This window comes from Sinohyriopsis cumingii, chromosome 12 (assembly GCF_028554795.1).
Source record: "Sinohyriopsis cumingii isolate HCF-2022 chromosome 12, ASM2855479v2, whole genome shotgun sequence".
Classification (NCBI taxonomy): Eukaryota; Metazoa; Mollusca; class Bivalvia; order Unionida; family Unionidae; genus Sinohyriopsis; species Sinohyriopsis cumingii.
The window spans coordinates 31,678,503-31,704,665 of NC_142972.1; the positions used below are offsets into that span (position 1 = coordinate 31,678,503).

A 26,163-nucleotide genomic window follows, 5' to 3' on the forward strand; every position below is an offset into this window, starting at 1 on the left:
CTGATACAGTTTGTGAATCGTACCTAAAGATCCATGATCTGATATAGTTTATGAATCGTACCTAAAGATCCGTGATCTGATACAGTTTGTGAATTGTACCTGAAGATCTATGATCTGATTCAGAGTCAGGGACTAAGACTATGCCTCTGTACATTTAAAACTTCTCCAGAAGAACAATTCTTGATTAGTCTATCAAGAACATTCCGTATCTCGGAAATATAGCCTATATCGTTGTGTAATGTACCACAGAACTTCTACACATTGTACTACGATACGTTTTTGTCAACTCGTACCGAAACATGATCTTAATAACCAACACAATGATCGAAGGAAGAAATAGTGATTCTGAAGTCTAAGGTATCGCAAAAAATTCAACCTCACAATACACAGCACATTTAGTACTGGCTTACATGTCATAGGAATATGATTCTAGCGGATTCGGAGCACACCAAAGTTGTAATCATTCAGATATCATGCAATTAGTATTAATCTGCCACAGTTAATACCCATGAACACATCTTTCGATAATGTCATCCACAAACAGGGCATATAACTTTAACACAATGAGAGCTCCGTACAGCATACTTGAATATACAATTAAGTAAAAAGAAATAAAGAGTATATATGAGTAGGACATAACGTAAATGGTGCTTTTCACATCGGCATGTCGCTCTGCAGTGTGTCGCAATGACGAAATTTTATTTTGTGCAAGATATCTATTCATAAGTTTGTCGCTCAGCAGAGTTGTCGTAGACCCAGATCAAGTACCCCAATCAAGGTTTATTTTAAGTTCTTTTCAAAAGAGGAGTACTGAGTCGTTTTCCATGATAAAAGTAGTGTTTTTATTTATTTTTGTATCCTTAAATGAAAGGTAAATAATAGTGTCTGAGACGCTTTTTGTTCATTAATGTTTTGGTGGGGGACAAATTATGTCCTTACATTTTATAATAAAGACACAGAGGAGAGTAGAGAGCATTAATATATAGCGTTGCATGTACAGATTAAAATTGTCAACGAAACTAGTTGCAATTAACAGACGAGATACAACACAAAATAACCCAAACGTACATATAGTGAATGAACGACAGAGACATAAACATATAACTGACGATAGCTTACCTCAACCCATTCTGTTGATCCAAGCAAACCAACCTCTTCTCCACCCCAGGTACAAAAAACAATTGTTCTCCTAGGTCGAATATCTGCAGTAGTTTAAATATATTGATATTATGCAAAACCACAGTTTATATGTGTAAATTCTATTTCATTTTAGTGTTGATCTGTTAGCACTAAAACAAAATATCTTGACAACTACAGTTTTACTTCACATAATTTGCATACTTTCTGTCTAAAAAAAAACAACACCAATCCACTGTGACAGAGGGATTACAGAGTTTCTCCTTACCATATCCAAGAATAATGTTGCAAAACTATTTATGTTTCTGCAAAGAAAACGAATATTGAATTGTCTTCAGGTATTAATTAGTTATAATACATTATTCAGAATATGTACATTTGTAATGAATAAGTACATACAACTTGATCATTAAAATATTTGAAAATCTACATGAATGAATTTCCACGAATATATGATGGGTAATCTAATATTTTTTCCGCAAAATTCCTCTATCAAACATGAACATCTTAACAAGATATACAAAAAAAACCACAAAAAAAAACCACATTAGACATTATTGCCATAAGGTGGCTTCAGGTTTGAGACATTTTTATAAAAATCTTCTGACATGTAAACTCTTCATAGTAAGTACACTAGAGTAATGCCATCAACAGTCTCATTACGTGTGTCTACATATTTGAGGAGTCAGTTTCGAAATAAAGTTAAATGGTAGTGACTCGCGATACTGTTAATAAAAGCACAATGTTATAAGTGGATCTCGCGAACTACTTCCATAAAACAGGGTTGCAAGAGGAGTTTTGAATATGTTTGTCCAACTACCGGATGATTACAATTAAGTCATGTGACATTAAATATAAACATCAATATATAAAATGATATCATGCCACAAATGTTGAGGCAAATAGGTGTTCTACATAACCTGGTGTTTAACTGTGAATGTGCATTGATGTATCCCCAATCCAATTCTTGGATCGAACTTGCATCAACTTTGATTAGCACAAAACTTCAATAACAACATTAAATTGTCGGATGATGACCATGTCACTAACAGTAAAGTGGTACCAATACCTATGTTGTGCTGTTGACGGTGGGCACCTTAGCAAGACTTATCTATGTATGTATCTAGAAATTCATAGTAGTAGTAATATTCAACTTGTTGATGCAATGCTTGTGAGACAAAATTCACTTAGTGAATAATAGCCTGTATCCAGTAAAGTAAACATCTATGTACAGTTTAGGTGAGTTTCTAAAACAAGAGACCAGGCCATTCTGTCTCAAAGTTTTCAAATCACTTAACTCAGTTTTGATAATTTTTAGATTAGAACTTCTCACTTACCAAAATTCGAATCATATTAACCACAAGTTACTTATAAATTTTGCTAATCTTCCAACTTACTGATGAATTTCATTGCCTAGGACTGTCTATGCTTTGTACGTCATTGTGTGGGTCTGAGTCTATGCTTTGTACATCATTGTGTGGGTCTGAGTCTATGCTTTGTACGTTATTGTGTGGGTCTGAGTCTATGCTTTGTACGTCATTGTGTGGGTCTGAGTCTATGCTTTGTACGTCATTGTGTGGGTCTGAGGCCTGTTGATGACAATAAGAAGAAGTACATGCTGTAAATAGACAAGGGCCATTATTTCAAGTGAAACAAACGTTCTAGACAGACCCATACCACCATCATCCATAGCAGACTCTTTATGCCTATTGTACAAGAATGGTTGACAACTTGGCAGTTGCTCCTATACAAGGCTACCACAATTTGACAGTGTTGACAAGCATACTGTAAAAAACCAGCATATAAATAGCAAATAGAATAGAGATACTGACAAAACCTGTTTGTTCTGTTTGTTTACACATTGTGGATATTCTTGATAACCAAAAAATTTAATTCAACAACATCTGAATACCAGTCTAAGTCGAGTGGGAATGGCTTTAATAATATCAGTCAGACCGAGGATCATATAACATATTTCTTATAAGACTAATAACAGACCAAGGTAAGTACTATTCGATAAATTTTGAGCTTACCTGCTTGCTTCATTTTTCCCATTACACGGGTAATTTCTGTTAGAGTTGCAGTCCCTGAGAGTGGATCTATTGCTCCAAACACCCAGGCATCATGATGGTTGCCTAACAACACATACCTATCTGAAAATCAATAAAAATCATTTAAATTACTTTACATCAATTTAATCATCGAACAGGAGACAGTATATATAAGTTTCATAAAATATTTAAACCTTTCAGGACAAATAATGATCATCAAAATTAATTATTATACACGTTACCACATCAATTTCTAGTTTAATGAACAGCAATGTAAAACTGACTCTCGTTTATAAAACATTGTGTCTAATATTAAGCATATTTGTGTTGAGACGTTACAGCAAGGATCAAATTTGTCTTTGTCCAAACGTTAGAATAATTATCTATCTATCTATCTTGACTGATATATATATATATATATATATATATATATATATATATATATATATATATATATATATATATATATATATATATATATATGAGAGAGAGAGAACTTGAAGCGTTAGCACAAGCACCAAGCACATATATGATCACACGTCGAGGAGTTTGAACAAGTAAGTATATTTCCAAAGGATAGTTGTTGTTGTTGTTGTCGGGTTTAACGCGATTTTTCAGCACACGATGGGCTAAGCATGGCGGCCAGTATATATGGTGGAGGAAGAACCCGGGAAAACCCCGGGGAGAACCACCGACCCACAAGAAGCTACTGGCAAGCTTTCCCCAGAGGTTGGAACAAGTTTCAAGTATGTAGATGTCCAGATGTCGTTGTCTTACCATTACATGTAGCAGGTCCTGTGTCGATGTGCGGACGAGACGTTGTCTTACCATTACAAGTAGCAGGTCCTGTGCCGATATGCAGACGTTGTCTTACCATTACATGTAGCAGGTCCTGTCTCGATGTGCAGACGTTGTCTTACAATTACACGTAGCAGGTCCTCCAATTGGTATCATTGTGGTCTTACCATTACATGTAGTAGGTCCTGTATCGATGTTCAGACATTGTCTTACAATTACACGTAGCAGGCCATTCTATTGGTATCAGTGTGATCTTACCATTACATGTAGCAGGTCCTGTGTCGATGTGCAGACGTTGTCTTACCATTTTATGTAGCAGGTCCTCCTACTGGTATTAGTGTTGTCTTGCCATTACATGTAGCAGATCATGTATCTATGTGCAGACGTTGTCTTACCATTGTATGTAGCAGGTCTTCCTGTTGGTATTAGTGTGGTCTTGCCATTATATATAGCTGGTCCTGCATCGACGTGCAGACGTGGTCTTACCATTACATGTAACAGGTCCTCATTTTTGGTGTTGGTGTCTGATGTGTCGATGTGCAGACGTTGTCTTACCATTGCATGTAGCAGGTCCTCCTATTGGTGTTGGTGGATGTTGTGTGTTCATGTGTATGCGTGTGTGTGTGTTTCAACTCTTTCAAAGTGAACTATTTAATGATTATGCTCATTGTCAAAAGTATAAACATATGAATCTTTTGCTACATATGAATATATCGTACAGAAACATAAAATGGTGAATTATTCTGAAATACCTGGTTCAACATTCCCAGTTATAATTCCAATAACATTTTCCACCGTTACCATTGTGAGGTAATTGTTCACCGTCAATTTTACCTTCCTGAAATACACATGACACCAAGATACAAGAAATACTTATATGGCATTCTAGAAACCAAGGCATTCTAAATGAGACTAAGGATCGCACATATGTTTATTTATGCAATAACAACAGAAACAACGGACATGTACTATAACGGAGCACAGATATAAATGAAAATGTTGTATAATTACATGGACTCCACAGTCCCTATGATGCAGATTAAGGATAATTTTCTATGTGTAACATGGTTTGTATCTTAATTAAAGAGAAGATGGTTATAATTACATGGAATCCCCAGTCTATATGATGCAACTGAAGTGCAATCTCCTTAGTCAAACAAAGTTTGTATCTTAATAAGCATATGTCACGAAAAAACGAAATTAAAACATTTGACATCGTTATTCTTACCAAACCTTTTACTTAATTTTGTTTTCGATGTTGTGCAATTTTGCAAGGGATTTTGTATAATAATAATAATAATAATATCCTTTATTTATCAACTGTAAAATAATTAGCTAAAGGTGAAATTATATTACTGACCTTCAACTACAACAAATATACATGTTGCGAAAAGGTTATTAACATTTCCCGCATGACAAAATACAAATATAACAAACATGAACACAAACTGAACCAAGTTTACATAACTTTACCGCAAACACATAGAACAGCTGCAATGCATACATGCTATTCTGTGCGAAAATCAGGATTCCTCGTGAAAATATTATAAAGGTATAATTAATTACAAGTAGTAACGTCATGTATTTGTTTGATATCATAACGCAAACCGTTCCATATGACTATACTAGCATAAGCAAATGATTGTTTTCATACTAAAGTATACTTTCAACATACATAAGTCATTGTTTTCATTCGAGCGTGCACTCCTTGTGTTAATATTGCTTACACATTTAAATCATTAAGGTGCACAGGATCTAAATTATTTCAGATCTTTACAGAAAGAAGATCTTTTCTAAAAATCAGTATAATCCATCAGCAGCATCCATCTAAGGGGATTAAGTAGAATTGATGTAGATGTTAGAATATTTTCAAGATTTACAATAACTCATTTCTAAAATTATATAATCTCTGTGTGAAAGACGTACGGTATTCTCCCCACACATTGCAATAGTAGATACAATATAAAACAACAACAACATTATACAGTATGTACAAATGATCTGACATAAACTTGTTTTCATAGTTTATTTTCTTTAACGTACACTTATACAAATGTTCCAAAGTGGCGTGAGCAGCATGAAGTAGCATCATTAGAGATACCGAAGTGTATGGCACATTTTAAAGTTTCTGTTGTACCATTTCCTTCAAATCACAATTTTCTACACTTGATTGCCCACTTTGCTCAGCAGGTGAGCATTAAAAGAGTGTTATGCACATTGAAGCTACATAACAAAAGCTTTCCCCAATATAGACTGTTACCCATTTCGGTTTGCAATCAATACTCCTAAATGGCCGATATCTCCATCATTTTCCAACATGTTTATGATCGTTCATATTTAAAATCATTGCTAATCAGCCTTATTACTATATTTAACAAATGTTCTTTTACTAAAGAAATGTACCTGTTCGTCGCAGAGTGTAAAAAGCATTTGTCTATTATTATGTTCAATCGGTTGTGCATAAAGATGAGAAAGTCAGTCCAAGAAAAAGATATTCTATTACAAGAAACGAAAACTGATCATTAACATACATATTTATGCAATCAAATCTACTAATGCGTCTTAGTTTAATCCATTACTTCTATTTTCTTTATAGTACTGGCTTAATCGTTACGGTAAATCGTAATATGTCATATGATTCCTATGTCTGCAAAAGTAACATTTTCTTTTAAAGAAGCATTAGTGCTTACTTCTACAACAACTTTTGTTAGATATTATAGGGATATAGGGAACGGAGACCAAGTGTAGAAAATATAATGATAGCGTGGGGCATAAAAAGTAATATTTTCCAAAGTGGAGCCTTATTATTTTTTAAAGTTTGGGATGATAGGTTTGAGACTTCACATATATGTGCATGTATGATGGATTATGTTTGAAACTGATCTATTTCGTAATCTTAAATTTTGCTTTTACTGATCCGAATGACATGCTGAAATATATCAATGTGAGAATCTTTCAATTATTCCAAACAAACACACTACTGGACACACTAATGTATCAAAGTTGTAAGGAAATAGAATACTAATTTATTAAGTCTGACCATTAGATTACATGGAAGGTTCAAGTGTACACTGCTAAGTGAAAAGTAGCTTAGCTATATTCAAGAAATTACCTGTTTACATCGACGAATCCAGGACCGATTCTGTACGTAATATTAAGTTTTCCTTTCCAGTCATCTGGGGCTGGTGGACCACCCAGTTCTCTGAAATGTATAATGATACTTACCAAGCGTAAGCAAGAATAACACGCTCACAGTTACAGCAAGCGTGCACTGAAATATGTGACTGCATTATGAATAACACACGCTCAGTTGCAGTAAGCATGGAATGATATATGTGATTGCATTATGAATAACATACGCACAGTTACAGCAAACATGGAATGATATATGTGATTGCATTATGAATAACACACGCACATCTACAGCAAGCATGGAATGATATATGTGATTGCATTATGAATAACACACGCACATCTACAGCAAACATGGAATGATATATGTGATTGCATTATGAATAACACACGCACAGTTGCAGTAAGTATGGAATGATATATGTGATTGCATTATGAATAACACTCGCACATCTACAGCAAACATGAAATGATATATGTGATTGCATTATGAATAATACAAGCACAATTACAGCGATCATGGAATGATATATGTGACCGTATTATGAATAACACTCGCAAATCGACAGCAAGCATGGAATGATATTTGTGATTGCATTATGAATAACACACGCTCAACTGCAGTAAGCATGGAATGATATCTGTGATTGCATTATGAATAACACACGCACAGTTACAGCAAACATGGAATGATATATGTGATTTCATTATGAATAACACACGCACAGTTACAGCAAACATGGACTACTATCTGTGATTGGATTATGAATAACACACGCACAGTTACAGCAAACATGGCCTGATATCATTGATTGCATTATAAATAATACACGCACAGTAACAGCAAACATGGACTGATATCTATGATTGCATCATGTTTCACTCCATGTGATAACAAGTATATATATATGGAATAGAGTCAGATCCATTGAACGTGCTTGGTTACAATTAGTTGTCAGCTCTATGTGCAACGTAAAGTTGTTCAATGTTCACATGCTGCAAAGTATTATCATGACCAAACAGAACAACTTTAAATGTCTTATCATGACCAAACAGAACAACTTTAAATGTCTTATCATGACCAAACAGAACAACTTTAAATGTCTTATCATGACTAAACAGAACAACTTTAAATGTCTTATCATGAACAAACAGAACAATTTTAAATGTCTTATCATGACCAAACAGAACAACTTTAAATGTCTTATCATGACCAAACAGAACAACTTTAAATGTCTTATCATGACCAAACAGAACAACTTTAAATGTCTTATCATGACCAAACAGAACAACTTTAAATGTCTTATCATGACCAAACAGAACAACTTTAAATGTCTTATCATGAACAAACAGAACAACTTTAAATGTCGTATCATGACCAAACAGAACAACTTTAAATGTCTTATCATGACCAAACAGAACAACTTTAACTGTCTTATCATGACCAAACAGAACAACTTTAAATGTCGAGTTTCAGTTTTGAAGTTTGAATGATTTGAACTTCTTTGAATAAAAGGTATTCCAATATATTGTTTTTGCTATTGGTGAGATATTACCAAACGTTTGTAAACGTGATGGATAGAATTATGATCAAGAATGGTCTTATCATCGGGTAAATGCTGTACAATCAAGTTAAATAACCTACAGCTGGAATGCAGTGCTATAATTAACTAATTCTAAATTTGTCTTTCATCGCAATTTGCTATTTTACACTAGAAGACCAAATAATTGTATTAAAATAATAACCTTTTTTTCATTCTCAATCATGTACAGAAAATAGTTACGTACAAATTTCCATCTATAAAGATGTAGTGATTAGTTCAGCACATAGTGTCATTAAGTCCATACGTGTTGATACACCCATCTCTTTGTACAATCATTTGCAAGTAATTACTACGAATCAGTCCATCTTCTGCCTTATGAAACTCGTTAGACTGGTAACCTGAGTCTTAAATAGAAGACAACAAAAAAAAATGTACAACTTGTCATCCCGAAATTACTTTTCCATTACCTTAGAAAGTGAACTGCATCCCCATATCCGATTGGTTGGCATGGAATCTTGATATTAATGATACTTTTGTCCACTGCTAGTCTGTGTGCATACTCTAAAAGAGGACAAAAATATATAACACCATAACAATAGAATTTATCCACTAAAAGTCACCTAAATTTCTTGCAAATTTACCTTTTATTATAATGAATGACTATCTAACCTTAGTATTTAATGTTTTACAGGTGAAGGATTAAAAAGAGAGGCATGATGATATATATCGATGTTTACGCGTTATTTGGATGGAAATAATGGACGAATAAGATGTTGGTAAAACTTAAATATGTGTAAAACATGCTGATTATAAGGGAGTTTCGTCATTAAAAGTTGATCCATTCATGTCATTTTCTGTTAAAATTTAAAGGCTATAGGGTAATGGTAAGTAAAATGTTTTTAAAGGTCTGGGACCAGAGTGTAATATAGTGTACAGTGAATGAAAAATATCATTAACATATTACTTGTATCACAAAAGATGGACATTTTGTTAAATGTTTTCGTTATAATTCACCTGAATGTCTAACGCTGGGTTTGTCAATCAAAAACATGTATTTTGCATAACACAGTTTCCAAAAGATCAACCGAATTGATCACCAAGACAGAGATGAATATTTACGTAATTACATTTTTGTTGCGTCAGTAAAATTGTTTGTTTATAGCTCAGTTAGTCAGTATGCAGTGGGACAGCTATGTAAATTTAACTATGCAGCATATCAAAATTCAAATTAGTTTAAACTCCAACATCTCCCACTTTTGTGAAATGTTGAATACTTTGTCAATTGGTATTAAATGTGTTTTTTATTGTTGATGAGAACCATTCTAATTTTAAACTAATAGCAATGCTAATTAATTTTGCAGAGCATTCTCAACAAATCTTAATACTGGTATGCCATCAACATTCTTCAGATTCGTTTATATTTCCAGGTTCTGCTTACGAACAAGAATAAATTAGATCTATACATAAGTTTATGGTAAAATAATAGATTTGTGCATGGATAAAAATGCAGAGTATCTACTATACATAACCAGTAAAGTTTCCACTCTAACCTCAAATATAAAGATATGTTGGAGAAATAAAATTTACAAAATGGGAGCCATACGGATATGTACTTCACCGTCTACAGCATGTATCTGGCATTCACAATGCAGTCTTACTATGGTTAAAGTCCTATTTAGTCAACAGGACACAAATTGTGTATTTGAATGAAAACATTCCAGCCGAATTGAACTACGTTTTGGTTTTCTACGATGCTATATTTTTGGCCCCTTTCTGCTCAGTCTATACACTCAGATGCTCTCAAGTGTTATAGATCAACCGCCGGTGTCTCACCTGTTATATGCTAATGACACTCGTATATACAAATCTAGCTGCCCCACTGAAGTTCAGATTACCATACGAGGCGTAGAGGTACATTATTTGACCTGAATTCAATGATGAAATGTAACAAACTGCAGATGAATGATTTTAAAAGTGAATCCATAGTGATCACCATGCAGAGACTATCTCAGTCGCATCCTTTACCTCAACTAATAAGCACCAAAAATACCAACATTAATTTACACAGTCAGTACGAAACTAAGGTGTCACTCTCAACCTTGCGCTCTCATTACACCATCATGTACTGAACACAATTGAGGCTGAATATCTGGAACTAAGATACATCAGCGCCATTTGCAATTTACTTTTGAATGATGCCACAAAAACACTTGTGTGTTTCTTAATACTTTCAAGACTGAGTTATTGTAATTAACTTCTATTTCGTGCCTCTCAGTATCTCCGATAGAAACTACAAAACGTTCAAAACATGGCAGCTCTGATCATCATTAGAGCACAAAGAACTGAACATATTTCCCATTGCGCTGTAACCTTCAATGTCTACCAGTTCGATCCAGAATCAAAACTTGATCATTATCCTGTATTTCGCCGAGTGACTTCAGCCAATCTAACCTATCTAACCTACACCCCATTCAGAAACTTAAGCATCTCATCTGACACTCGAATTCTCATTGTTCCTACTGTTAAGACGAATAAATATGGACAATATTAATTTCCTTACCATGGTCCAGGTACGTGGAACTAATTACCCATAGACACATGGACACTATGCTCACATTCACGAACGCTTTTAAAATTTACCTACTTCGACTACAAGAACAAACTTAAAGACTTACCTCCTTAAGTATCGTCAGCATGTTAATACTTAGTAGTTTCATGGTATTTGTTTTTGTAATCTCGTCCTTGTGTATACTGTGTATGTTATCTAATATTATAAGACGCTTAGAAATTCTAAAGATTAGGTGATGTATTATGTCCACATTATTATTATTATTATTATTATTATTATTAATGCTATTGTTGTATGTCTTGAGTCAAAATTATAGACAATTTAAACTGTTTCCAGTTCTTTTGAGGTTGTACCAAAGTAACATTAAATTAAGACAAATATAAATAAGCGAACTATTGGTAGTTATACAATAAACTAGAGACAGTTGAGTACTATCTGACTTTACGCCCGCCCATATTGTTGGCAAATATTTATAAAGGACATATTCAAGTTCAGATTCATTTGAGATAAGTGTTATGAAAATGACCTGTTTCAAGCATCGAATCTCAGAATTCTCAGGTTAAATTTAACACAATCCTTAGGAACTGGGATATAGAATATTTGGTTCGGCCCTAAAGGTGACTTGTAGGAAAATCCAGGTCAAACCTTTGGTCTTATTTTTACCTTTGGCGGGATAGAATGGTGTAAGATAGTCCCCGTCTCCACCAACAGTTCCACGCTGAACACCAGTATCTGGCATCCACCAGGAATTAGGGTATGTATCCGAAGTGCCATAAATATTGAAATCGGCTGGATCGGTGTATAATATCACACCAGAGGCATTAAATCGCTGAGCATTTAATACCTAAATTAATATAAGAATTTCGTTATTGTTTTCAGATATCTTTTTTTTTAAACGCGATTGCAAACTAAAAAGGTGTGTGCCCAGTCATAATCCTCACACTGGCATCGATGGATGAAATTCAAAGGAGCTAATCGTGTATACATGTACCGGAAATAGGTTAAACGTTCTGGAGATGTAACAATGGGTTTGAATAAGCCAAACTTACTCAGCCTTTCATAACAAAAATATACTGGCACACTGTACTAAAATGTGAAGAAGTGGTGAATACATTGTATATTTCTATTTAATGCAGTAAAAAGCGTATGATGAATTTGGATTTGTTTAAAGACACATATGTTACCTCCAAATGCCTTGAATCAAAGAAAGAAACATGAACAATAATATTAGCAAGGCCAATATTATAAGGCAATACGTTTGCATCCTCAACGATATTTAATATTTATATATATTTTTACTCTCTCTTTTTGTGTCTCATTTTAGTGTGCAAATATAACTATCTTACTATGATACATACAATTAATATTTCAGTGTTTTCAATGAATAAACTAATTAAAATCAACATTATCCTGGTTTAGTGTTTGATAACAGTAGTTCATATATCATATTCAACCCATGATAATCCAATGCAAGATGATATAATTGCCTCAAGTGTTTCAATTTTTGGCAGATATTTATATAAGGCACATTTGTTTATAAGTTAACCCATACTAACGATTTCTCAGGCCAGCACCTTGGTCTTATCACAATAGAAATTTTATAAATTTTAATGGTGTTCAATTATAAATTTCTGTTACTTTAAATAAACAATGCACATCTGTATTCCTGAAATGAAGCATGTTTGTCAGGATTAAATAAACTGACCTTGTCACCGCGAAATATCTTCCCATATCGTGCGATAACTATCTTATTGGTGACATCGACTGACATATTCTTTTTCAGGAACATGAAGTCTTCAATTTGTCCGTAATTGACATACACCAATTCACCCTATAAATACAAAATATAGTATAGATTATGATTTATTTTGCTTCAGTGGTGTATAAAATCTTTGCAAAGCCTGATATTCATTTTCGCCACTGTTTACTAATCATAGTGGTAGACGAAAATCTCAGAACAATACTTTGCAAGCTAATTATCTGGAAGGTTTGTTAATAAAGTATAATGGAATTATTTAGAGCATAAATTTATTGTTATTAATTTCATAGTTAAAAAATTAGAAAATTATTTATTGGATAATATTAGTGTGTCTCTCAAAGATTTAATATAATCAACTCAATCTGCAACTCGACTCAATAATTTAAATGGATAATATTTAAATGTAAGTTTGTTTAATAAGACAAGCGTATTGGGTATTATTGTTGGCACTCCGAATTCAAATGCTCTTGACAGAGAACTTAGTTATGAACACACCTATTGTGGCACAAAGCAACTCATCAAATAACTATAATCAACCATAGTTACTAATTATTACTGATTTCATAACTTTCAGTCATTTTGAACAACAATTGGTTTTTACTCGAATAAACTTGACCTTGACTCCAAGGTGTTCCCAGATATTCCAATATCAGGTGCTACCTTTACACAACTGTATTCCACTGATGAAATTAGATAATAATTAAATGCAGATTACATGATTTACCATCCAGGAATCAAGATTACAATTTTAGATCAAGCGAAGCTATCATGCTACCTTTACAACCGTTAATAAATAGATAGGTGCCTCTGCTGATGTAAAATATACCCAAGATATCGGTCGGAAATCAGGCACAGAAAGCTTGACTATTCGAGTAAAGCCTTATCCAGATTCATCTTCGATGATTTTAGACTTTGACCATGAAGCAAGACCATCAAATTCACAGGATTCTGCTTCTATCAACGGGTATCCCATTTAGCTTGACTAACAACCTCTGTTGTCTTTGGTTTCATGCAATGCTGTTCATGTTCATGCAGTACCTTGCATACTTGGTATTAGTTATTTGTCAATAAAACAGAAAGGCTTATAAGAACAAAATATTTATACAAGTTGTTTATAAAATGAACGTCAGAATGGCACCTCGGCAACTCCTGCTGGAGCCCATGAATTATATGGTGGAATTATGTCAGACTGCTTGCCATCGTCATCCAGCGCCTTCTCAACAAATGCAGAGGTGAAAACTGGATCCCCATTGGCTATCACTATCTCCACCTGAAAGTTAAAATCAGTTGTCCGGTGGATTTATTAGTCACTATAAAATGCAACACTTGAAATTTACACTTTTATAAAAGTCAGTTATTGATACTGATTCATATTTATCTCCCTTGACTTACCATCAACCATCATATAGACCGTGCTCTAAATTTTCAAGTATGGGCAATGTATTTTGATAGAATTATTTGTTTTAGAACGTTTTATAATGATATGCATTTGTATTATAGTAATATTGCGTACATTAGTTTAACTTCATTTCTTATACAGTATTGACCTTAAAGATGTCGCTGAGACGTAGTACAGTAAGGAGAGTAATTTCTGTGTCTTTTCTTACTTTATTTGTTATGGATTTTTGCTTAATATTTAATTGTTATCTTATGTATTTCATTTCTTCAGGGGATTATTAAAGTAAGCATGCATTTTCTCTACTTTATAAACCAATAATTAGAAATATAATTTTATGTAACCTTAACATTAAGATAGCTAGACAGACAGAAACAGTACAAAATATCCTTGGTAAAATATAGAATAACAACATGGCAAGGATCTTGAATGTAAGCTAAACTGAATGATTTAATTTGCATCCAGTACTCTTAATTGTAATATCAAATTTTATTTATACAAAAAGGAAAGAAGCACGCAGTTGCCATGGTACTATTGCATGACAGGACTAGGACTCAAATATAAAATTTATTTAAAAAATTAATTAAAAAATTCTCCATCCTATTGAACTCAGGGATGTATGACTTAAAAAGCATGGAAGAGAGACAATCTTTGAATTTGAGATGAACTCACTGATGACGTTCAGCCAGAAGGTCTAGAACATTTCTAAAATGTAATACAATAATTATTTTGACCTCGTAGTTCAAGGAGTTTACACATTTTTACTTTTATATTTGTTTTTCTGTTGAACTTTTTTTTTTCTTTCTAGGGATGTTGGTAAAGTTTTGGCCTCTGCTACATGTAGCCAGAATAGTGAAAATGCGCCATTATATATTACGTATGTATGGAACTATATGTAGAGCCTAATGATATGTCAGCGTCCTAAAATTTCAAAGATATATAATTGCAAATAAGATCTTAAATACTTCGAAGTAAATGTGAACATCTGCTACTTCGAGAACATGAAAAGGTTAAACATGTTAAACGTCTGGGAAAAATTATATAAAATATAATGGTAAACGATTTTTGGAGTAACACATGATTTATTGACATTACTTTCCTGATAATTGTTCTGACACATTATAAGCTCTATATATTAGCCCTCAAGAGTACGATTATTATCTATGAAATTCGGTAATTTCAGGCTTAATATTTTAGCATTGGAAGACTCAAGTTGTCTGACCTCATTGGCGGCAGTCAAAAAAGGTGATCTCCATTTGATATAGGGATTAACGCCTAATTTAATCTGTACATCGACAACTACTGGAGCAGAATCCAAGCTATCAGTAGGTTGTGGCAGCATGGAGGCTAGGATGATGTATCCATTTTATAATTGGGTAAGTATTGTCGAAGAAAACCACTAAAACAGCTATTTTCGTGTCCCAATACACTAGCAATTATAATACCTCAGGCAAAGGGGTAAGATATGAAGTGAGAAACATGCGCTACCTAGGTTTCCTAAGGAAAATGAGGCAGCTTCTAAGAAAGGTAACCCATTGCGCTGCGGTTATAGGTTCCACCAGGTCTATTTGGGATAACATATATCTGTGGTAGAAAATAGAGGACGTTGACTCTGACCTCCATCCCACGGTTAAAATATGTGCTATGTATATTTAATTCACATTGCTTGTTAGTTAGTGTTTTTAATTATTTTGTTTATTTCATTACATGATGTTGTAATGTTATATTGCATGTTGGACTTGACATTGTCCAAAACTGAGTTTATTTCTGCTTGACAGAATCTATGTAAACAATTAATACATAGCTAAAATAGTATCTATGTGTATGGGTTTAAAATCAGAATAATTATCAATAGAAATAAATACGCTTATTTGGGTCTAGGTTTAGGTTTTGGAATTTCCTTAGTGTATTTGACCATCAGGATCTTTCTAGAATGTTTTTTTTTCTCCATTAGGTAATAGTTTTTTCTTCTTCGGAAAATGATAATTATGGCCTGAGGTCAAGTACAGAACTATATAATCTGTAGCTGAGAGGATTCTACAGTCATGATTTAGGATCTAGCACTTTCAATTCGAATTAAACGTTGCGCCCCGTTGGGCTGAATTTTATGTCTTGAAATTTTTGAATTCAAGTGGTTATTGTCTCTGGAAATCAATAGTACTCTGACGAAATTCTTGGACAGAGGCATTCTCTGGAATTTAAAGTGAATTAAAAACTGGAATTATATTAATATATTACCTTGACTTAACAAAAGAATGTTGACTTATCAACATACACTTCAGACACATCATCACCTTCAGTTTTGGGATTTATTTTGGTCTTCTACTGAATTTCCTAAGGATTTTAAATTACTAGGACTTCTGTCTGTAATTCTTGGTTTCGTTTCGGATTTCATTCGCAATACCGTAAGTTTTTGCCTCATTTTTGCTTTGTCTTCACAAGAAATAAATTATTTGTTGAATTTTACTAAGCTTGTCGCCTTTCACTCTTTTCTGTTAGTTATTTTAATAGCGTTAGATTTGTAACATATGAGCTAGGTAAAAGTTACGCTTGAAGGCAACGCTTGAAGCAGCTGCCCTAACCACGTTCACCGAAATGGTCACAACTTCATTTGTTCTCGGGTTGATACTTTTTGTGTCATATCGAGAATGATAGAACATGAGTTGATATATCAACCTTTCCTCTTTAAAAGGAAAAAATAGACAAGATATTCCTCTTAAAACCGGCTCAGTTCATTGAGGCACAATTTCAAGTCCTTACTGGGTCATGAAGACGATCGAGAGTTGAAGTGTCCACGCTGTCAATAGGTTTGACCACAATAGAATGACAACCCATGAGCTAGACCCCGTTCTTGGAAATGAAAGCTAGAACGTCATGAATAATAATAAGCTATTGAGTCTACGAACAATGCACGTAGTTCGCTGATCCTGCATGCCGTAGCTAGGACGAGTGGGAAGCAGGACTTATCGGAGAGTTAAATCAACTAAGTCCCTGACAGTGATGCAAATGGTGTCCTATTAAACCATGTTAGAACCCATGATAGATTCCACTTTAGGCACCAAGCCAATGCCTTGAGTCGTGACAATCAAAATTCACCAGAATATCGGAGATTTCATTGTTAAGTTCTATATCCCCTCATCCGTGGTGACGAAGCTTGCATGACGCTGTAGAACTGTACATTTTTATAGTGATGATGTTATGTATATTTAATATGCATTGTTTGTTTAATTCATTTCATTCTATGGATAATTGTATTTTGGACTTTTCCTTGTCAAAAATCAAGTTTAATTATTACCTGGAATGAACCATTGATTTGTTTTAATTCTGTAAACGACTAATACATAATATTTTCTCTGTGAGTGTGGGTTCATTTTTAGGATTATTATTTTGGCTTGAGTCAAGTGTTTTTTTGTGTTCTTTATTATAATTTTATTAACGTACTTTCTAATTATAACTAAGATTGTTCTAGACATGAACTTTTGTCCTACATCCTTGCTCTTTTTATGTCTTAGTTTTTTTAAAATAAAATCTTATTTACTGGAAAATTTATTTATTCGTGCGGAAAGATCTGTGAAAAATCAGTTAAATTGTTATTGTGCCCAGTATTCATATAGGCTGGAATTTATTTATTCAAATTATTTAATTCAGTTATACTTCATTGGAAATACAAAGTGCTTAAACCAGCATTCTTTGAAAAAGGACTATGATTAATTGTGAAATTCAAGTTAAATTATATTCTTGATTGCAAATTACTGTTGACACATCACCACGACACAAGCTACCACAGGCACATGAGCACTTCCAGCGCTGAATTTATTTTGGATTACCACTAAAGTGTAATCAGAAATTTAATCATCAGGACTTGTATCTTTAATTCTATGATTATTTGGGATTTAATTCACAAGGCCGTACGTTTATTTGCGTTTTCACATTGTACTCTAGGGAAGTAAATTATTTCTTTACTTGTAAAAAGCATGTTGATTCGCAGTGTTTCTATTACATTTATTAGTACGATAGAATGATAATAATTGGTCATATCTTCTTACCTCGAAAGGCCAGAGGAGGAAGTTAGCAGTTTGGGGTACTATTCTCCATTTTTCCTCATACTCTTTCAAATTGGTATGCCTTCTTTCCCGAGCGATTCTCGTCGCCACTAGTTCAAAGAACTGTTTACCGCCGATGGCTTCTTTTATATGTCCCAGACAATATGCTGCCATGGCTATAAACCTAGATAATACCTAGCATTAGCCAGCCGAAATGCTAACATGTCTATAAATCATGGTTGTACCTAGCTTAGCTTAGCATAGCCTTAGCCAGACGATATGCTGCCATGGCTATAAACCTTGGTTATACCTAGCGTAGCCTTAGCCAGACGATATGCTGCCATGGCTATAAATATTGGTAATACCTAGCATAGCTTTAGCCAGACGATATGCTGCCATGGCTATAAACCTTGGTTATACCTAGCGTAGCTTTAGCCAGACGGTATGCTGCCATGGCTATAAACCTTGGTTATACCTAGCGTAGCTTTAGCCAGACGGTATGCTGCCATGGCTATAAACCTTGGACATACCTAGCATTAGCCAGACGATATGCTGCCATGGCTACAAACCTTGGACATACCTAGCATTAGCCAGACGATATGCTGCCATGGCTACAAACCTTGGACATACCTAGCATTAGCCAGAAGATATGCTACCATGGCTACAAGCTTTGGTCATACCTAGCATAGTTTTAGCCAGACGATATGCTGCCATGGTTATAAATCTTGGTTATGTCTAACATTAGCCAGACGATATGCTATCATGGCTACTAAGTTCCGTAGCTTCTTAATGCTACACTTTTACCCTGAAGAAAGATTTCTCTGTACATTTTCAGCTACAACAATGAATCCTACAAGTCGCACTTTCTGTAGGGTCTACACCTTGAATTATAGTCTTACACTGTGTGTTAGACCTAAAGGAAGAACAATAGACTGGGACTAAATTTGGATACCTCAGATTAGCCTAGTTGATATACTTATTGTTTGTGGATCAAAACCATTGGGTCTGTAAAAGTTGGAAAATGTTTTCTGACTCACCCTGTTTGGATTTGTAATATTCGGGTAGGACATTAAGACTTCGTAAGGAGTAACTTCCACTTTGTCCAGTCCGTTGTCTCTCCACTGCTGGGCTATGTGCTTCACCATTTCCTTTACATTTTCTGTCCCTGCCAGCCTTTGCTTGCCTGTGTAGTTCCTATTAGAACGGACAAGAATAGACAAAATCATACATATTTTAATGGATGGTAGTAAGACAACTGTACAAAGAAAAACTGTGGTATTGTCACTCTGGATCAATACTGTACAGATGAATGTAAAAGATCATTAGTCTTTCAAGTGGGACGCTATCAAAATTATTTCAAAGGTATATTTATTCTTATAAGTGAGGTTGAATGCTCTTTTGCATCGAAGTAATGTAAATGAAAATTTTATTATAAGGTGGAAGCAGAAACGAAATTAAAATTTAGGCAGAAAACAAAATTTAGCCTAATGAAAAAGGATGCGAAACTCATTTAAAATATTAGCCCAGTTTTGTTACTTGCTTTGGTAGAAGTATGCCTTGTTTCAATTCCATATAAGTAGCGCGAAGCCCTGGCGCATTATAAAGAATAAAGAAGGATACAAAAAAATAATTCCATGAAAACTGTATTACCAAATAATGGCAATGTCTATATCAGTCCCTAAAATCACACAAAAAACACAAATACTCGCTTCATTATTTGTATTCTATGCATGACACAAATACTCGCTTCATTATTTCTATTCCATGCATGACACAAATACTCGCTTCATTATTTGTATTCCACGTATGACACAAATAATCCCTTCATTATTTGTATTATATGCATCACAGAAATACTTGCTTCATTATTCGTATTCCGTACATGACACAAATACTCGCTTCATTATTCGTATTCCGTACATGACACAAATACTCGCTTCATTATTTATATTCTATGCATGAAACAAATACTCGCTTCATTATTTGTATTCCATGCATGACACAAATACTCGCTTCATTATTTCTATTCCATGCATGACATAAATACTCGCTTCATTATTTCTATTCCATGCATGACACAAATACTCGCTTCGTTATTTGTATTCCAAGCATGACATAAATACTTGCTTCATTATTTGTATTCCGTGCATAACACAAATACTCGCTTCATTATTTATATTCTATGCATGACAGAAATACTCGCTTCATTATTTGTATTATATGCATGACAGAAATACTCGCTTCATTATTTCTATTCCATGCATGACACAAATACTCGCTTCGTTATTTGTATTTCATGCATGACAGAAATACTCGCTTCGCTATTTTGTATTCCATGCATGACACAATACTTGTTTCATTATTTGCATTCTATGCATGACAAATACTCACTTCATTATTTGCATTCCATCCATGACACAAATACTCGCTTCATTATTTGCATTCCATGCATGACACAAATACTCGCTTCATTATTTGCATTCCATGCATGACACAAATACTCGCTTCATTATTTGTATTCCATGCATGACAGAAATACTCGCTTCATTATTTGTATTCCATGCATGACACAAATACTCGCTTCATTATTTGTATTCTATGCCTGCATAGTATGCTTGCCTGCAACTATAAGAGAATCGGTACGGATAAGAAATATTAGCATTGCACTACAACTATGATATGAATAATAATAATAATAATAATAATAATAATAATAATAATAAGAAGAAGAAGAAGAAGAAGAAGAAGACGAAGAAGAAGAAGAAGAAAAAGAAGAAGAAGAACAACAACAACAACAATAACAACAACAGCAACAATAACGTGTCAACAGATTGATTTAGATTGAAGTTAATGTTTATAAGAGAGAGACACGTAATTTATATGGAGATTGCCTCCAAGATGTCAAATGCATCATAATTAAAATGCATTTATATTTTTATATAGAATTTTTCAAAATGTAAAAGTACAAATACCTAAAGTAAGCTGTAACTAAAACGCTTTAAAATATTTTGTAAAAGTAACAGGAAACTAGTGAACTGAATCAGACTTATCTGCAAAGATTTAGGCATAGTTCATTGGTTGTAAATACTTAAAATTAAGTTTGGCTTGATGAAACAGTTTTACTATTGTCTCTATTCCAAAATAACATTCATAATTTGTAAATTAAAACAGTTCATACAAAATTCAAAACATGATACACTAACTAGTACCTATATCTAGCAATATGACTAAAAGTTTCAGAATTCTATATATATTTAAAGAGAGAGAGAGAGTAATTGTCGGCATGTCGGCCTCAGAACGTTAATGACTTGTCTTTCTAATGCATGCTTCATTTTCTCCTTCTGTGTAAGAATATCGGCAATTGTGGTAAAAAGTGTTGCACAGCAGCCAGCTATCTCCATCGATAGTATACCCTGGTGGTAGTGAGCAAGTTTTACTATCTAGGTTCTACAATGTCGAACAACCAGCAACTTGACGAGGACACAGACATCCACATTGAAAAGACGTTCACCACCAAACTAAACAAAGACGACTGGGATAGCAACAAATTTACCTCGAAGATTAAGATGTTGGTTTATGTCATCATCAGTACCATGCTGTATGCAGCGAAACATCAACTACCTACAGATATCAAGAGATAAATTCAGCAGATTCCATCCCTGCATCATGTGTCGCATCCACTTTGCTACATCAAAAAGGACAGTGACACCAGCTCAAAAGTTCAGGTTAATCTACCAAGAAGCATGGTGCTCTTTAGACATAGACTGCGTCAGACACCAGTACACATTGTATGATGGACGTATGACATAGGTTGGACGCCAGTACGCAATGCATGATGGACGCATGACATAGGTCGGACACCAGTACGCAATACATGATGAACGCATGACATAGGTCAGACACCAGTACTCAGTGCATGATGGACGCATGACATAGGAAAGGAAAAGCTTTACAGCGAAGATGACAGTGCGAAGAGACCAGGAGGAAGCCCAAAATTCCCGCTTGAGTAATAAAAATAAAAAATTCATCATCAGTTTGAACGAATGGGACCCAATTGCTATCAACAGAAACAACTAGCGCCGGGAACTCCAACATTACGACGTGCTGTGGTTGGACCACCTACAGTACAGAGCATGCGTCAACCCAGAAAGCAGTACTAATTAGGCTCTGCCTAGCATTAAACTTTTGTGCCTCTTGTGGCATTTAGGTCCCGTCATTCAAGCAGCAGACCTTTTAGGCACTAGACGAAATGAAGCTCACACTAAGAAGTCGTCGAGAATTATTACTGCGCATTAATCGTCTTAGGCAAACGATATGTGGGATGATTTTTATGTTTGTGTTTCAAAAACCTTTGCATTATTTGTATAATTTAATATTAAAGAGTGATTAAAGTAGTTGCACAGTATACGAAACAAATTTTTATTATATTCTTAATCACCCAATCTTCTTATCTTAACACAATTATATGAAAGTAAATTTCTTCAAATTGCACTAGCCACATTGGTGCCAACTGCCATTATATTCCGAAAGAATTTATTTTTATTTTTAAATTTATTTAGAATGTTGAGGAGAATGTAGTAGTACTTACTTTAGATTTGATCTGATGTTGTCCTTATTCAGTTCATTCATAATGTTTTCGAACGAATTATCCATTCTGAAAATAAAAACTTATGATGTATACAGCACATGAATATATCCTGAGCTTCTTGAGTTTCACTAATTCACCTTTATCCACTCCCGCCCTGCTACATTTGAGCAATAAGGCTGAAATAGTACGAGAATAGTTGCGAGGTTACTGAGGCAGACTGTTCCATGGAAAAGGCAAGACCCAATATAGACCAACACAGTGAGGTCAGAAACTCAGTTAAGAAAGTCATTTTTCACTTGATAAATACACATTGGATTAAACAAGAAATAACGTTTCCCGTAAATCTATTATGCCACCTGCTAGCCCTTCGTAATCCCTCTTTCTCTAATCTCTATCCTCCGAAATTACTTGGTGTATATTAATTCAGCTCCATCTACCATTATTGTATTCAGCATTTACAGCCCACTTACTTTCATCAGCAAAAGGAGAAACAAAAATCAGAGATTGTTCGGATTGCGTTTGATGTTGCACGTATACAACATTGATATTAGGACACCAATGGGAAAGCTAACCGGTTAGCAGATGTACTGTCTCGAGTACAGAAGAAAATATATATTTTTTTTGTGTCAGTCATAAGACATATTTATGTGTAAGTTTTTTAAATTAAATTCTCATAAGCATGCTGAATACTAAGTAAAATAAATTTTTATTACATAATCTTTGTTTTTATTGGGAGGGCGTGTTATGTTTATATTGTGTTTTCACTTTTGGTGCGTCTCTGTTGATTCCATATAAGTAATAAATAGATGTCATCTACTTTTAAAATTAAACGTAATAATGAACCTGTGTATAAGTTTGGGGTAATTTTGAATGGATGGTTCAGTTGGGTGGATTCTGTTGCGACGTGGAATATTGCAATATATGTCACGTAGGACCTATTGCAACATGGATCTTGTAGGAAAATCTTGCAATATAGAAACGTAAAGAGAGAGAGAGAGAGAGAGAGATGAATTCATCAAAAGTAAACCATGTCATCATGGAAACTCACAAACGCTTCACTCCGTGAAGTCTGCTCGTAGTAATCGGCTAATTATTTCAGACTAAGGAATATTTCCATAGAGCCGGGTCCCAATAATCAAACAAGTAATCGCAGAAATCTAAGGATTCATTAAAACGGGGCGTTATAGCCGAATGCGCATGCTCCAAATTTATTACAATAAATACTATATATATATATATATATATATATATATATATATATATATATATATATATATATATATATATATATATATATATTCTAATTATGTGTATGCTAATATTAAATTTCATCTTGACATGGAAAGTAGAAAAGAAAAACAGTCTCATCGGGGTGGTGGGTGCCTCGCTCCCTCCCCACTCCTTCCAATTTAACTTAGCCTATATTCACGCATTGCAGTAACACACAATACTTATTCGAAATGAAAGTCAGAGCTGCAGGCAGGCCCTCAACGTACTAGTATGCCGTAAAATTCATACTTGAGGTACAATATTTTTATTTTTCAAGATTGATTAAGCTCTAAGCTCAATGAGCAATCTACGTCATTCTATTTTTAGGCTCCCTCCCAGAAAGGCTTGTGATATGAGTGAATCCGGAATATCGGAGATCATTTTATGACCTAGTAGGTTCGTGTTTCAGTAAAAATGATAGGCAGGCCGGAATTTGGTCTTGTTTGTTGTGTGAACAAGGGTAACATTGCTGACTAAAGATCTTTTCCGAAGTAAACATTAAGTTTACGGGTCTTTTGGAACTTATTGATCCTAAAGTAACTAAATAACACTATATATCTGATGACGTTGTTTACCTTACGTATTGTTTTGCAAACTTTTTCAACAGTAAAGTAACGAGCAAGAAGTAGAGTATGCTTATACATGGAAAGGAGTACGTGGGCAAATGTGTGGTTGCATAAATGAAAAAAAAAACATCATTTAGATCGTAAATATATTGTACATAAGTCCTCCATTAGATTATTCCCTTTTGTTCTGTCTGTCTGTCTGTATGTTTGTATGTATGTATGTCTGCATATATATATATATATATATATATATATATATATATATATATATATATATATATATATATATATATATACACATACATACATATATATATATATATATATATATATATATATATATATATATATATATATATATATATATATATATATATATATATATATATATATATATATATACATACATACATACATATGTAGTCTGTAAAGTATGAATAATGATTTAAATTCAGCCGATTTGAAACAAAACTCCTCATTACTGTTCGGGGGTTAAATATGAAATTAAAGGCCGAGGAAAGACTTTCCATTACTGATAGGGAGATAAGCATGAAATCACGGGTTGAAAAACAATTTCCTTGATTTGCTCTTTTGTTACACTCCAATACAAAGTTGGTACATATGGGATACATCTCAGCACATATGTATATAGATGTTTGCTGACAATATGTATCTGATTTCCAGTTTAGATTATGCATTTGTTTTAACAATCAGCTTCCGAGTGCATTAAAATATGGTATGCGTTCACATTATCGTGTATAAATTATCAGAATGCAGATTAGAAAGAAAAAACGAAATGGGATTAAAGTTGGAATAGGAAATTAGAAGTATGAAACCGGCTATCCACGCTCGTCAACATGACCCCTGCCCCACCCACCCCCGAACCACCACCGTCAGTTTAATTAACAACAACAAAAAAAAAAAGAAACAGTAATCTAGGATGATGAATACCACATAAACAATTTTTTAAAAAGCTGGCTCATCAAGATGTAAAAAAAAACGACAGTTTTTTTGTTATATTTATAGTGACGCTATTGGCAATATTTTTATTTCAAACGCGAAGGTATTTTGATTTGCTTTCTCTGGGGGTGGTTTTACATACTCAATTATGTATTCAGATCTATTTTAGGCGGATACCAATCCATCAATCAACCTTTTGATTAGCAAATAAAGCTACTATTCTGTATATGCTATTTTAGTCAAGTACAATCGCTGTTAGTCCGATACACCACACCACCCACCACCCCCAAATCTGTGTTGATACTGACTGACGATATGTGGGTCTGATATCACCTGTTCATTAAAATGTTT

General features: G+C 34.0%; 1 protein-coding gene across 3 annotated transcripts in view; it reads right to left on the reverse strand.

Annotated features, from left to right (window-relative positions):
• The window catches only part of LOC149786198 (N-acetylated-alpha-linked acidic dipeptidase 2-like), a 100,211-nt gene that overhangs the window by 37,835 nt on the left and 36,213 nt on the right, over positions 1-26,163 (reverse strand). For all 3 annotated transcript variants that reach the window (XM_089976555.1, XM_089976553.1, XM_089976554.1), the window contains exons 3-12: positions 23,018-23,083; positions 19,467-19,623; positions 14,129-14,260; positions 12,937-13,062; positions 11,895-12,075; positions 9,130-9,223; positions 7,099-7,188; positions 4,739-4,824; positions 3,171-3,290; positions 1,120-1,202 (exon numbers count right to left, since the gene is read on the reverse strand). In XM_089976555.1, the coding sequence (XP_089832681.1) occupies positions 1,120-1,202; positions 3,171-3,290; positions 4,739-4,824; positions 7,099-7,188; positions 9,130-9,223; positions 11,895-12,075; positions 12,937-13,062; positions 14,129-14,260; positions 19,467-19,623; positions 23,018-23,083 (1,135 nt within the window). The remainder of the gene's footprint in view (positions 1-1,119; positions 1,203-3,170; positions 3,291-4,738; positions 4,825-7,098; positions 7,189-9,129; positions 9,224-11,894; positions 12,076-12,936; positions 13,063-14,128; positions 14,261-19,466; positions 19,624-23,017; positions 23,084-26,163) is intronic.